The sequence below is a fragment of the Saccopteryx bilineata genome, chromosome 10, assembly GCF_036850765.1.
Source record: "Saccopteryx bilineata isolate mSacBil1 chromosome 10, mSacBil1_pri_phased_curated, whole genome shotgun sequence".
Lineage (NCBI taxonomy): Eukaryota > Metazoa > Chordata > Mammalia > Chiroptera > Emballonuridae > Saccopteryx > Saccopteryx bilineata.
The window spans coordinates 46,191,017-46,205,126 of NC_089499.1; the positions used below are offsets into that span (position 1 = coordinate 46,191,017).

Here is a 14,110-nt window from a genome sequence, read left to right on the forward strand (position 1 = left end):
AGAGCGTGAGCACTCTGTCTCCCATGGCTTGTGGCCTAGAGATTTGGTGGGCAGGTGACTAGTGGACTGTTGGACAGGGCCAATGTCCCTTTGTTTGGTGTGGCTGCTCATGGTCAGTACTGCAGCTGTGAGAGCTCTGGGACAATGGGGACGTTTCTGGGTATTAAGTTGCATGGTCTTCTCAGCCATCAGCACCCTGTGCTGCCCTGTCCTGGTTTCAGATGGCATCTGCCCGTTAGGGTTGTATCTGTGATTAGGTGCTTGTGTGCGTCAGCAGGGTTCTTGGACTGCAAAGACTCAGGCTGTGCCATGTGCCCTGTGCTAATTGTCCTTAAAATGGTCTATCTCAGTGGTCCCCAACCTTTTTTGGGCCATGGACCGGTTTAATGTCAAAATATTTTCACAGACCTGCCTTTAGGGTGGGATGGATAAATATATCACATGACCGAGACAAGTATCAAGAGTGAGTCTTACCTAGCGTGCGGAGGACCCGGGTTCGATTCCCGGCCAGGGCACACAGGAGAAGCGCCCATTTGCTTCTCCACCCCTCCACCGCGCCTTCCTCTCTGTCTCTCTCTTCCCCTCCCGCAGCCAAGGCTCCATTGGAGCAAAGATGGCCCGGGTGCTGGGGATGGCTCTGTGGCCTCTGCCCCAGGCGCTAGAGTGGCTCTGGTCGCAACATGGCGACGCCCAGGATGGGCAGAGCATCGCCCCCTGGTGGGCAGAGCATCGCCCCATGGTGGGCGTGCTGGGTGGATCCCGGTCGGGCGCATGCGGGAGTCTGTCTGACTGTTTCTCCCTGTTTCCAGCTTCAGAAAAATGCAAAAAAAAAAAAAAAAAAAAAAAAAGAGTGAGTCTTAGACGGATGTAATAGAGGGAATCTGGTCATTTTTAAAAAATAAAACATCATTCAGACTTAAATATAAATAAAACGGAAATAATGTAAGTTATTTATTTTTTCTCTGTGGACCGGTACCAAATTGCCCACAGACTGGTAACGGTCCGCGGCCCAGGGGTTGGGGACCACTGGTCTGACTCCTTCCAAGACCTTCACAATCCTGGAAGGGAAGGGGGTGAACCAGCACTGCTTAGGTGCTAGGAGCTGCTCCAGGACTCTCAGCATCATGATAGTAACAGCTACTAGGGTTCCCGATGGCTGGCTGCAACCCCTGTCCCCGTAGTTAGTACTTTATGTGGGTTTTCTAACAACAGTCCATGTAAGGAGGTGCATGGGAGTTCTATAGCCACAGCTAGAATACCTTATCCCCCTTGAAGCTTACATTTTAGTGAGAAATCCAGGTAAGAAATGGGTGGAAAAATAAAAGAGGCATGGAATAGCATGTTGGGGGATGCTAGTTGTTCCCATTTTATAGATGAGACTGAGGTCTGGGAGGTTGTGTAACTACCAAAGTCAATGATTATACAGTAGAGCTTGGTTTGAACCCAGTGCAGAAGGGTCTGCTGAGAATCACACAGGATCAGTACCCATTTTACAGATGAGGAAACTGAGGCTTGGGGGTTTACTTAATTTCCCAAGGCCATGCTGGGTTAAAGCCAGGTTCACCTACGTTAGGAGTCTGAATTCATCCTTTGGTTGACTTTCCCACAACTCTATGACAAGGGTGATAACTCTTTCCTGACACCAGCGGGGATTCCAGGGCATAGAGAGGACAGGTGACCTGTGCATATGCAGTACATGATCTAGGATTTGAACCCCAGCTTATTGGAGTCCAGACCTTGGCCTGACTGACTTGTGGCTCTGTTTGCTTCAAGGCGCAACGTGCTGAGCTTGTCTTCTGGAATCGACAGCCCCGGTCCACTGAAGTGGGACCTTGCTCTCTGCCTTCTCTTCGTCTGGTTGGTCTGTTTCTTCTGCATCTGGAAGGGTGTCAAGTCCACGGGGAAAGTGAGTTGTGCTTCTATCCCTCCTCGGCTTCATGGAGATTGGCCCTCGCCAGAGGGGTACCACCTGAGCCCGCAGGCTACCCTGCGCAAAACTGGCCCCAACCTAGGAGGGGTGCAGGCTGATAAACCAGTCCTTGAGAAACAAACACAGACCTGATTTGCAGCATTTCCTCATTTTACAGTATAAAGACTCCCATCTTGTCTGATCTTAAGTTATCGATGCTTCAACAATCAGCTCACAAAATTCCTGACAATTTAATAGTCGGCTCTCTCTGGAGCCTGTGCAAGTGTCCCTACCCCACTGAATTTCCTATCAAGGTGTTGGCAGTAGAGCAGAGGTTAGCAGATAACCAATGTTGAGGTTGTCACCGATAAGTTAGCTGGTAATGAGATCTTTCTCAGTTCCATTGTTAATTGTCAGGTCTTAACGGGCAACATGGACCCTTCCTTGCTTTGCAAAGCTCCCTGACTAGCAGCGTCAGTACCCTCTGGGAGTTGTTAGGCATGCAGACCCTGTCAGCCTGCCCTGGGCCAACAAAATAAGAGTCTGCATTTGCACAGTAGCCCAAGATAATCCAAACGCACATTGAAGTTTGAGAAGCACTGACTTGGATTTTTGCTGCTGAGTCAAATTAACTGGATTATCTTACCACTAATATTTCAGCTAGTAACTAAGATTTCTTATTAAGGAAAACTTTCACTGATGATTAGGTCATTCACTCATTACTCAGATGTTAGTTGGTAACCAAAATGTTAGCTGTAACTAAAATATTTGCTACTGGTTAATATGTTATGTGATGGCTAGGATGTTAGCTATTAACAAAGGTGGTAGTGGATAATTAAAATGTTAGCTCATAAATAAGACCAGGTATATTGTACACTGCTCATGAAATTAGGGGATATTTAATCACAGTGGTAGTCAACCTGGTCTCTACTGCCCATTAGTGGGCGTTCCAGCTTTCATGGTGGGCGGTAGCGGAGCAACCAAAGTAGAAATAAAAAGATAGATTTAACTATAGTAAGTTGTTTTATAAAGATTTATTCTGCCACACTTAGCGAAAATCCAACATACAGTACTTGGTAAGTAATTATTATTACAGGCTTTAACTTGCTGTAACTCTGCTCTATAAATTTTTTAAGTAAAGTTACTTCCCTACTTTATAAATCACCATTACTGTGGAACCGGTGGGCGGTTAGAAAATTTTACTACTAACAGAGATACAAAAGTGGGCAGTAGGTATAAAAAGGTTGACTAGCCCTGTTTTATCGCTTCATATTCATTTTGAAATATTCCCTAAATTTTGTGAGCAGTATATATTGGCAATAATGAAAATGTTAGCCTGTAACTAAAATGTTCTGTGTGAACAGAGCTGAACAGTTCCCTGCTAACCAGGATTGCCTGATACCATGGTCACTGTAATGACAGTCAGTGCAGAGGGGTCTGCTGTGGTCCGAGGTGTGAACCTGAACCCATGGCACGAAGCCGTAGTGAGGGTGTTGGCTTGATCTGCCTTTACACGTCCGTCCATCATTTCCCCCCAGCATCTGCATCTTGATGGGGGGAACCTCTACCTAGCTGCTCCGGAAGTTACAATTAAGGACCATGTTCTCTGGGGCTGAAGAGCCTCTTAGGCAAAATCATGGACCTGAACAGACTCCAGCTGAGCATGAACTGGGACCCCACGGTTGCAGAGACAGATTGAGAATGATTTTGGAGTGGGGGCCTTATACCCCCACCAAATGATCCCTGCCTGTTTCTCAGGGAAGAATCACCCTGTGACCCTAAAACCCAGTGTGGAAAGGAAGCAGGCCAGGCTTCAGAAATCTCTACCCGCACACCTGCAGCTAACAGCGTCCCCCAGGAGGGGCAGGACGAAGGCAGCTCAACTTGTTTCCACAGCTCCTGTGAGCTCATCCACCTGTGTAATCCCCTTTCATCACCTCCTCTCTTTCAGTGATGAGGGAACTGAGCTGGGAGAGGTGAAGTGACTTGTCCAAGGCATTCCCCTCACCTCTGAGCCTCAGTTTCCTCATCTAGAAAATGGGTGGTAGAGAGGGTAAAAATGAGGTGAATTCTGCACCCAGCACAGTGCTTAGCATAGACTGCAGTAAGCACCAATCCCTTTCTCCCTGTCTCCATTCCCCACAGAGAGGTGAGCCTATCAGGGAGTTTCTGTGGAGCATGGTCCCGAGCAGTGTTGGACACTGATCATTTACTTAGGCACTCCTATGCTGTGAGCCTTTAGATCTGCCAGGTACTATTGTAGGAATGGGGCTTGGGGAAACGCAGGGGTCAACAAAACAGGCAAAAATACCTGTGGTCCAAGAGCAGACAGATTCATTGGTTGTAACAAGGGGACTGTATAAAGTACAGGGTGGGGCAAAAGTAGGTTTACAGTTGTGAGTATGTGAAACAGCTTATTCTTGTATTGTTATTTATTAATTACTGCATTTTCCATAGGAACAACTATAAACCTACTTTTGCCCCACCCTGTAATAGGAGTAAGATGGTAACAAGACCTATGAGAAAGAATAATGTGGCAAAGGAGAACAGGGAATGTAGGGTGGCCAGGCAAGGTTCACCGAGAAGGGGACTTAAGGCAATGATCTGAAGGAAGTGAAGGGGTCAGCCATATAAATATCTGGAGGAGAAAAAATTTCCAGGGAGAGAGAACAGCTAGAGCAAAGGCCTTGAGGTATGTCTGACTCAGACCTTTGAGGAGCCCCTGGTCTGATGGAGGAGGCCAATGTCTACTGGGAACTGTGGGCAACATTTGAGATACAATAGAGGAGGGGGCAGGAGAATAGAGTCAAAGTAAAAAGTAGTTTCAGGCTGCAACTGTGGCCAGTTGAAGACGTGACCTGCCTAAGGTCTCCCTAGCCTACGCCTAGAGACAATCGCCTCCTCAGGCGGCTCTAGGCCCCTGAAGGGCAGGTGTGGTTCCCAGAACAATAGCACGGTCTGGGCCAGCCCAAAGTAGCCAAGACAAAAACACAGTTATGCTCAAGCTCCACCTGCCCACCCATCCACCACTACCCATTGGCTTTCAGCCCTAGCCACCACGGTGCAGGAAGGTGACAGAAGTCCAGACCCACACACAGGAAGTACAGGCCTGTGGACTCGAGGAGGGACGCAGCACACGTGTCCTGAGGCTGTGCCTCTCCGTTGCTAGCCTCCAGGGCAGCTGTTCCATCCAGGGCTTAAAATAAAGTAGAGGTGGCGGTCAGAGCCAGACCTGGTTTTGGGTCTCAGCTGTGCTGCCCACAAGCTGCATGATTGCAGGCAAATTCCTTTTCCTCTCTGAGCCTCATTTTCTCGTTGTGTAAAACAAATAAGCAATGCCCCTCCACCCCCCACCCCAAGACATGGGTACTGGGCACTGACCTGGCCCCACCGACCCAGGCCTTAACCTTGGAGGCAGCTCAGGGCAGTGGGAGATGAGCCCAGCTCCCTCCTGCCTCGCGGGCTACCCTCTCCCCCACTGTCACCAGAGAACGAGGAAGAGTTGTCCTTGCAAGTTTCCAGAGCATTTGGGCCACAGGGCATTTGGATTGAGGGCTCAGAGGAGCCACAGAGGTTTGCCGTCAAGAGTGGAAAACTACCGTGTCCTGTGGCAAGGCCTGCTGGGCCACCGCCAGAGGCCCACTGGCGGTGGTTGGCATCAGCCTCTCCCACAAGCATCCCCGGGGAGTCATGGAAAAGTTGAGAGAATGGCTCTCAGGGGCTTGTCCTCAGAGCGGTGAATTCTGCAAAACAAGAAGCGGCTGAGGTGAGGCTGTGACCAGGTGAGGCTGTCCTCGTCCAAATTTGGGGAACACAATACAAGATTCAGGACCCTGAAACTAGCTGGCGTAGATCAAATCCTAGTTCTCTAAGCCCAGACAGCTGATGTCACCTTTCCGAGCCTCAGTTTCCTCACCTAGAAAATACAGCTAACAGTAGCACTGATCTTTTTCAGTTGTGAGGATTAAATGAGTTAACGCAACAAGATTTTAGCATATAGTGCCTGACACACAGTTAGCCAACAAAATAAATACAGAAAAACAAGGGAAGCCACCACCCCCATCCCCCGGTGGTGTCCTGTGTCCCTGACCCAAAGTTCTCTGGCCACTGCCTGGTTGTCTGTCCAGTGGAGTCCGGCCGGCTTTGAAGTAGCTCCCTCTGGGGATGCCCGCTGTCAGCAGCTATTGTTCAGTGGCCCCGGGCGGGGCCCGCTGCAGCCCCGAAGTGGGAACTGGTCAGGGGGCCTGTCCGCAGGAAGGGAGGAGCTGCTTGCCGGTTTTCTTCTTTCACCCCTTCGGGGGCTTCCTGCCCTGCTCCCACCCCTTACATCAGTCTTCTTGTCCTTGGGAAATAGTGAGGAAACGAAAGTGGATGGCTGGAGAAACTGAGGCCCAGAGGAGAAAGGACACCCAGGGAGAGTGTGGCACAGGCCAGAGCAGGGCCCACCTGCCTTTTGGCATCATCAGGGGAGCACTCCCTGCTAAGCTTCCTTGAGGGCTCACTATGTGTCAAGTGCTGAGTGAGGTCAACAATTTTCCTCTTACACTTGGGGGCTGAGACCAAGCTGCCCAGCTGGGAAGTGGCAGCAGTGCGTATGAAGTGTGCCATCCAGGCAACCCCATGCTGGTCGCTTGGTCCCTCCCCCTCCCCCAGAGAGAACCTCAGGACTCATCTGGTCTGAGCATGCACCATCTCACAGGTGGAGAATGAAGCCCAGAGAGGTACAGTAACTTGCTCAAGGTCTCACAGTAAGCCAGCCCCGAGCCTCGGGGACTCCAGCCTCCCTCTGGCCTTTGGGAGGATTGAGTAAACTGCCTGCCGGACTTTGTACCGCTCTATGTTGTCATCCAGAGGTCTGCACTGGGGTCTGTCCCACTCTGCCCCTCAAGTGCTGTGTATCTGTGGGGGCAAGCAGTGGACTCTCTCTGGGCCTCAGTCCCCTTGCCTTCAACCTGGAAATAGTAGTATAACCCACCTTGAAGGGTTAGAGCAGGACCGACTGCATATAGAAGTTTCTGCACTTGGAATAGCAGCAGGCATATAATAAGTGCTCAATAAATGCTGGTTGGTGGTATTGACTGAAGGCAACAGAGTCAGGCCCTATGAGCTTCCTTTTTGTCCTTTTCCAAAGCCCCTTTCTGGTTGTTTCCACACAGAGGGATGGTGGCTGCCTGAGAACTTGGCTTCATCAAGGGTTTCTGTGCCAACCAGGCAAGGTTTGGGCTCTGTCACCTTCTGTTGGTGTCCGTGACTTCCCTGGACCCCAGCAGTGCTCTGCAGTGCCCTGGCACCACCCCCTTCCCTCGGCACCATGGCACATTTGTCCTGTTCTCAGCCTTAGTTTTCTCACCTATAAAATGGGTGCATTTGCTCTGTGGCAGTTCCTCCCTAGTCTCTTGGCCTCTCAGGGGCTCTGAACCAGTCTGAGTGTTCTGGGTGCAGATCCTGCTCTCTGCAGATGACTTGGGAAAGTCTGAGCCCTGCCAAGCCTCAGTTCCCTCTGCTAACAGGCGGCCGGTGTTACTGATTTGGGAGGCACGGTGAGCATGACGTGGACCTGTGCCTGGGGAGTCCTAGCTCAACCCGTGCCCTGCTGGAAATGTCAGAATTTCACCACCATTCAGCCACACACCTTCAAGCTCCTTCCAGGCATAAACCCTACATGGAATCTTCTCACTGTAAAGGAAAAGATGGAGAAATCCATTCCCAAGAACTGAGGCCATAGGACATTTGGAGACCAGTGCTTTCAGGACAGGAGAAGGAGAGAAAGTAGGGCAGGCCCTTGGGGATGGAAAGGCCCAGCCTGGGTCATCCCTGATCCACACCTTGCATTGACCTTGGCCTGTCTGAGATGTGCTCTGTGACCCAGGGAAAGCTGTGGTCCTCCCACAGCTCCAAGGAAGTCGAAGGCCTTCCCCATCCTCCTGGCTGAGAGGCTGTGGAGGCCTCATTTCCTTCCCAGAGGTTTCCTTGTGCTTCCTGCAAAATCACAATGTCAACAGCAGGGCCTGTGTCTTGACCACCTAAGTGCCAGGCAGGCACTCTCGTGATTACATTAAAAGCATCAATCAATCAATCATCCTGTTGACTACTTGCCTCACTGGTTTTGGGGGGTTTTTTTGTTTTTGTTTTTTTTAAGAGAATGATACAGAGAGACAGGAGAGGAGGCAGATGAGAAGCATTAATTCATAGTTATGGCACCTTAGTTCATTGATTGCTTTCTCATATGTGCCTTGACTGGGGGGGCTCCAGCTGAGCCAGTGACCCCTTGCTCAAGCCAGCGACCTTGGGCTTCAAGCCAGCAACTTTGGACTCAATGTCTATGGGCCCAAACTTTGGGTCATGTCTATGATCCCACACTCAAGCCAGTGACCTTGGGTTGTATAATCTGGGTCCTAAGCTTCCCAGGCCGATGCTCTATCCACTGTGCCACCGCCTGATCAGGCAAATATTTGCCTCGCCTCTTGATGGTCACCTTTTATTTCCCTTATCTCCATTTTACACTTGAGGCAATAGGCACAGAGAAGTTAAACATGACGCCCAAGGCCACACTGCAAGTGAGGGGATAGAGCTGGAATTTAAACCCACACTTATCTGATTCTTAACGGTGAGTCATACTGATAGTTGTTCTGTTAGTTAATATGAACTAAGTGCCATGTACCAACTACTGGGCTAAGCTTTTTTCATACACAATTGATAGTTTACTCTCTTATTTTGCATTGTTCATCTCTACCCACTAGAATGTCAATTCCAGGGATTCAGGGACTTGTATTCTGTCTTGTCCAACGTTATTACGAGCATAAATATTTACTAAATATAGGATTTTTAAAAATTGAATCTCAGTAGACTTATGAGGTACCTGCTTATACTCTGGTTATAGGTGAGGCAGCTGTGGCCCAGGGAGGTTAAGCTACATGGCCAAGGTCACACAGCAAGTGAGACGGCAAGCTTGGTCATAGACCCCTGCCTCAGAAAAGATGCTGTAATTTAACAGCAGCAGGTGATGCCACGGGCCCCCCTGAATCCGTCTTGTCCCTTGCAGGTTGTCTACTTCACGGCCACGTTCCCGTTCGCTATGCTCCTGGTGCTGCTGGTGCGTGGACTGACGCTGCCTGGTGCAGGGGCAGGCATCAAGTTCTATCTGTACCCTGACATCAGTCGCCTCGAAGACCCACAGGTACTGCGGGGCAGCCTGTCCTCCCTCCTACCCAGGGCTGTGGTTCTTGGGTGCACAAATCTAGCTACCATCACCCCCTGGTGCTCTTCCAGTGGGCGGTGACAGATCATTCGCAGTGCTCATGGGCTTTTCCAGCTGCGTTTTTATGTTTTCATGTCAAGGGCTTCTGAGTCAGGCCAATTATAGTCCTCTTCAGGCACTATGTCAGGGAAGAGAGAGAAGACTTTCTGAGCTGATCTCCTTGGACCTGGCAGCAGCCGAAAGGGCTGCCTCGTGGGGGTGGGAGAGATGCTGGCCTCCTTGGCCAAGGATGGCATTCACAGTTGGTGACCTCTTGAAAGCTGAGGGGTCAGTACTGAATGTCCACTTCGTGGCACTCAGCCACGTGACCACAGAAGGGTGGAGAAAACTCTGGGAGATTTTATGGGCCTGTTTAAAGATCTTTTTGTATCCAGGATCCTCAGCCTTCAGGTTGCTGCTTTGGGTTTCTTCCCACTCTCTTCTCATCCTAGGTATGAGGTAGTTGAGAGGGGGCATGGCCAGCATCAGAGGACAGTGTGGAAGGTGGCTTTGTGGTCGTAAGGAGACTGCTTGATGAAGGTTCTGGAGAGCAACTTTGCTTTCACTTGACCATTAGGGATTCTTTCCTATTCTAACTCAGGGTCCCCAAACAATAACAATTACTGTAATGACAGCAGCCTTGACTTATAGGCTACCGCTGGCACTAGATTAACTTTTATTCTTTGAACCTACAAAACAGCTCTATGGAGCAGGGCCATGGAGCCCATTTTACAGATGTACAGACAGGCTTTGGGAGTCATATTTACTTGCCCACAATGATTCCATGGTTGGGATCCAGCTCCGTCTGCTTAAAAACCCAGCCTCAGCCCTGATGCTGAGTGACTGTGGGGTTTCTTCAATTTCAAGGCATCTTTTCAGTTCAGTGTTGTCTTGAAAGACACTTTGGATTTTAGCACGACCTAATTGCAATTGAGTGTGCACATTTTGAGGGGCAGTCCTCGGTGGCCAGATGGCCAAGGACCCACACTGCCTACTACAGGAGACCAGCTCTAATGGTGTCCTCTCTCTCCTTGCCACCCCACACCCCCATAGGTATGGATTGATGCTGGGACCCAGATATTCTTCTCCTATGCCATCTGCCTGGGGGCCATGACCTCACTGGGGAGCTACAACAAATACAAGTACAACTCGTACAGGCAAGTGTTGTGCCGGCGGGCCTGGTGGACCTTAGAAATGATGATGTTTAAAGAAAAAAGAGAAGTAGGGAGCGTGGCTTCCTTGTGTTGTGAATTAACTTGCTCCCTGACATATGTGTAACTTAGGGACTGTATGCTGCTGGGATGCCTGAACAGTGGTACCAGTTTTGTGTCTGGCTTCGCAATTTTTTCCATCCTGGGCTTCATGGCACAAGAGCAAGGGGTGGACATTGCTGATGTGGCTGAGTCAGGTATGGTGGTATCGGTGGCAGTGGTGGTGGGCACTGCCACCTAGTGTTTAAGCTGAGTACTGCAGGCATGAAGCCAGACCCCAGGGGCTTTGGAGGGGGGGGGACGAGCCTGGTTTCCAAAATGGACCCCCCCCACCAAGATGTCCCCCAAGTACCAGAGTATAAAAACTAAATTTTAAACACTCTCATTGCAATTTGGCCCAAGGGGCGGCAGAAACATGGGTTTGGTTAAGTTGGGATGTGATCTTCCTCCCTCCCCATCCTTCCCCAGTAAACTCCTGGTTTCCGGATAGAAACCACTTTTGTAACTCAGGTCCAAGTCAGCCACCAATCGGCATTCCATCACCACCTTCTCGGCTTTGGTTTCTGTATTTTGCACTTTGCTCCTAGCGCGCTCCCTCTAAGCAAACCCATCCATTCATTCCACTGATGTTTATTGATTTATTGAGCCTCCACTCTGTGTTAGGCACCACCGTAGGCATGGGGTGGGTGAGGCATCAGGTGTGGCAGGCCACCCTCTTGGATTGTGGTGGATCTGATTTGGGGGTGGGATGTGGGTACACAGGCACCCTCTCAGGATGTGGGCCCTGTTGCTAGTGTGCTCCTCCCTGGGTCACTGGGAAGTGAAGGGTCTTAGAGTCATGGACTTTGCAATGCCTGGGCTCTTAGGCTGATCCTGGAGCTCCAGCAAGGTAGTTCCAGAGTCTGAGGATTGTAAGGTCTTCAGTTGCTGGAATCCTAGAGTCTCAGAACTACCATATCTCAGGTGCCTAAGTTTTAAGACTTGTCATGATGCGCTGAGTGCTGGACCTGCAGCTTTAGTACTGCAATGGCTTAGCCATGGAAGTGGGGACCTTAGGCTCTCATGATCCTCAGAGTCCACCTTTCTGGCTTCTCTGCCCTTTCCTGGTTCTGCCCAATTTACTCGGAAGGTGGCCATCAAGGTGCCTGGGAGATTTTGTTACTTTACACACCTCCCTCTCCTCTGCCTGACCTCCTAATTTTTCATGACCTCTGTGGGGCCTCTTGGAGGCAAGTGGCGGTCCTGGGCTGAGGCACCTCAAGCCCTGAAGAAAGCAGCTGATTCCAGGGACCACCACAGACCAAGGTCAGGCACAGCTGGAGTCTCTACCAAGGTGTCAGTCAGCCTTGTCCATAGGACTGTAGAGTTGCGGGCTCAGGTACCTCAGCATTGTACATTCAGATGTCTACACAGATAAGACCAACGGCCTTGAGAGACTTGGGCTGGTCAGGGACAGAGCTTGGGTCTCCAGGACAGGGCTCCTCTGACATGAGGGTGTCCCCTCTCCTACCTAACCCCCCCAACCCTGGCAACATCTGGCTGTTCCTGTGTGAGAATATGTCTGGGTTCCCCTTGCTTCTCTGAGCCCCTGGTCCTGCTTTCCTCCTCACTTGTAAAGATGCAGCCAAGCCCCATCCTCACACCACAATGTGCAGGACAAGGTGGCAGGTTCGTGCTTCGGCCCATGCATTTCTCCACTGGCCCCAGTTCCAAATCAGACCTTCAGATATAGTTTTCCTGCCCTGAGAAACTCCCAAAGGCAGGCCTGAGACTTAAGGACACAGAAATTAATTCCAGAAATATCCACACCCACCTGTGAGTTGGTAGAGTGTGTAAGGGAGACAGTATACACCTTTGCAGATGGCTTTTTTTTCGGTGGAGGGCTTGTAAACCGCGTCTGATTGGGAATCGCCAGGAGCGTGGAAGTGAACTTGTTGGTGGGAGATAATGTATCAATATGTAAGACAGCTCTCTGTGGACAGCTAGGTATTTTTATGTGTATGTATACATTGTCAACCTAAGTTGTTTTCTTCCTCCTCGTCCACTTCAAAGATCTTGGCGTTTATTCCCCATGGTGATGTCTGAATAACCGACAAATCAAGGGTGATTATTTCTCTAATAAGCTTTTAACAAGCACCAGATTGAGCCAAGTACATTTGAACAACATATTATTTAGCTGAACGGAGTGCAGATGAAATGTAGAGAAGTGCAGTCTCCGCTAACAGAGAGGCATGCAGAATGCTCGGAGGGGCTGCATTATTTCACAGGGCTCCTCTAGAGTCACCGTGCGCTTCGAGAGAGAGGCGCTCAGACCCTCTCCCAGAGGCTGGCTTGAGAAAGGCAAAACTGAAATACAGAAACGAGTGCATTGAGAACCTTCACAGGCCCCCCGGGGGGGGGGGAGGCTAGGGCACCCATTTTACATCTGTCTCAAAGTCGGCTGGACTTGACTCCTCCCACGGAGCTGACGTGTTGGGGGACCAGGGCCCTGGCCTTGGTGGAAGCGTGGCTGCCGAGTCCCACTTGGGTTTCAGAGTTAGAGCGAGCACTCCTTCCACCACTTCTTAGGGGCTAGTTCTCTAGCCACCTGAGGATGCTTGGTCATGGTCGGTTTGTCACCAGGTTGAGTGGACTCTGGATTACGAAAGGACTCGCCCTTGACTGCCACATTTGTGTTTAATGCTGTGCCGCGTGGTTTCTGGCTCCTATTTATTTCAAAGGTTCCCTCGACCCTCATTTTTTTTTACTGGTCATTTGGTTCTGGTATCTGCTTTAAATATCCTGCCTCCAGGCTGTTTAGTTTTGCATTTCTTCATTTTTTTTCTTTTTTTTTTTAAGTTGTGGGTTTTATTATTTTTTTTAGCTTAGGCCATTTAGGCCTCCTGTGTCTTGGACCCACGGGCCTCAGTTACAGCTCTGTCTGCCCCCTGGCATCTTCTCTCAGGTCGACTAGAGATGGGAGATGTTTCTCCATGTCTTCAGGATGGGTCTGGTCAGAAGGGCGCCCCCTGAACTGATGGGGTTCCTGTCTCCCAAGCCCTGTCACCAGATTCTGTCAGTGTCCCTTTTTAGAAAACAGAAGCCCTTTCCTAGGGAGATGGTGTCAGCATCTGAGAATCTGAACACAAAAAGGCTTCGTGGGAGTCATTTATGGTAACCTGCCCTTTACTTCTCAGGTGGGGAAACTGAGGCCCTGAGTGGGCGTGTGGTAGTATAAAGAGTAGATGAAGGAGACTGTGGGGTGAGGACCTGAGTGTAGGCCCGGGGTCCCCCTGGCCCGGTGGCCGGCCCCACACACTCCTCCCTGCAGCTTTGGGCTCGGCCCCGACGTTGCGTGGGTGAAGGCGCAAAGGCACGCCTGAAGAGGCACTTGCCCTGTGGGATGTGGTCCTCTGTTCCCTTTCCTGTCTTTCCCACTCATGCAGTGTTTCAGGAGAAACCTTTTCTTTGCAAACAGGGATTTAGCAGTCACATAACCAGACCTTTCCCCCTAGTTTCCTTCCAGCAAATGTTGGCACGGCTGCTCTGGTTTGAGGGCTGAGGGGTGCTTCCTTTCCAAGTCAGCTGACTGAGTCCAGGCTCAGCAGTCCCATTTCCCAGCCCAATAACCAGGGTCTGTCCGGATTCTGGTGTGTGAGGAGGCTACTTGTGCTGCTGCTTAGGAGACAGATGCTAAAACGGGGCCCTGCCTGAGCCCCTGTGCGTCCCACCCAACAATGGTGTCTTTCCCTAGGCAGGCGTTCAGGCCTGGCT

The 14,110-nt window shown here is 50.4% G+C and overlaps 1 protein-coding gene across 3 annotated transcripts in view; it reads left to right on the forward strand.

Annotated features, from left to right (window-relative positions):
• SLC6A6 (solute carrier family 6 member 6) overlaps positions 1–14,110 on the forward strand; it is an 89,375-nt gene that overhangs the window by 58,242 nt on the left and 17,023 nt on the right. For all 3 annotated transcript variants that reach the window (XM_066245208.1, XM_066245210.1, XM_066245209.1), the window contains exons 5-8: positions 1,774–1,906; positions 8,952–9,086; positions 10,200–10,303; positions 10,430–10,554. In XM_066245208.1, the coding sequence (XP_066101305.1) occupies positions 1,774–1,906; positions 8,952–9,086; positions 10,200–10,303; positions 10,430–10,554 (497 nt within the window). The remainder of the gene's footprint in view (positions 1–1,773; positions 1,907–8,951; positions 9,087–10,199; positions 10,304–10,429; positions 10,555–14,110) is intronic.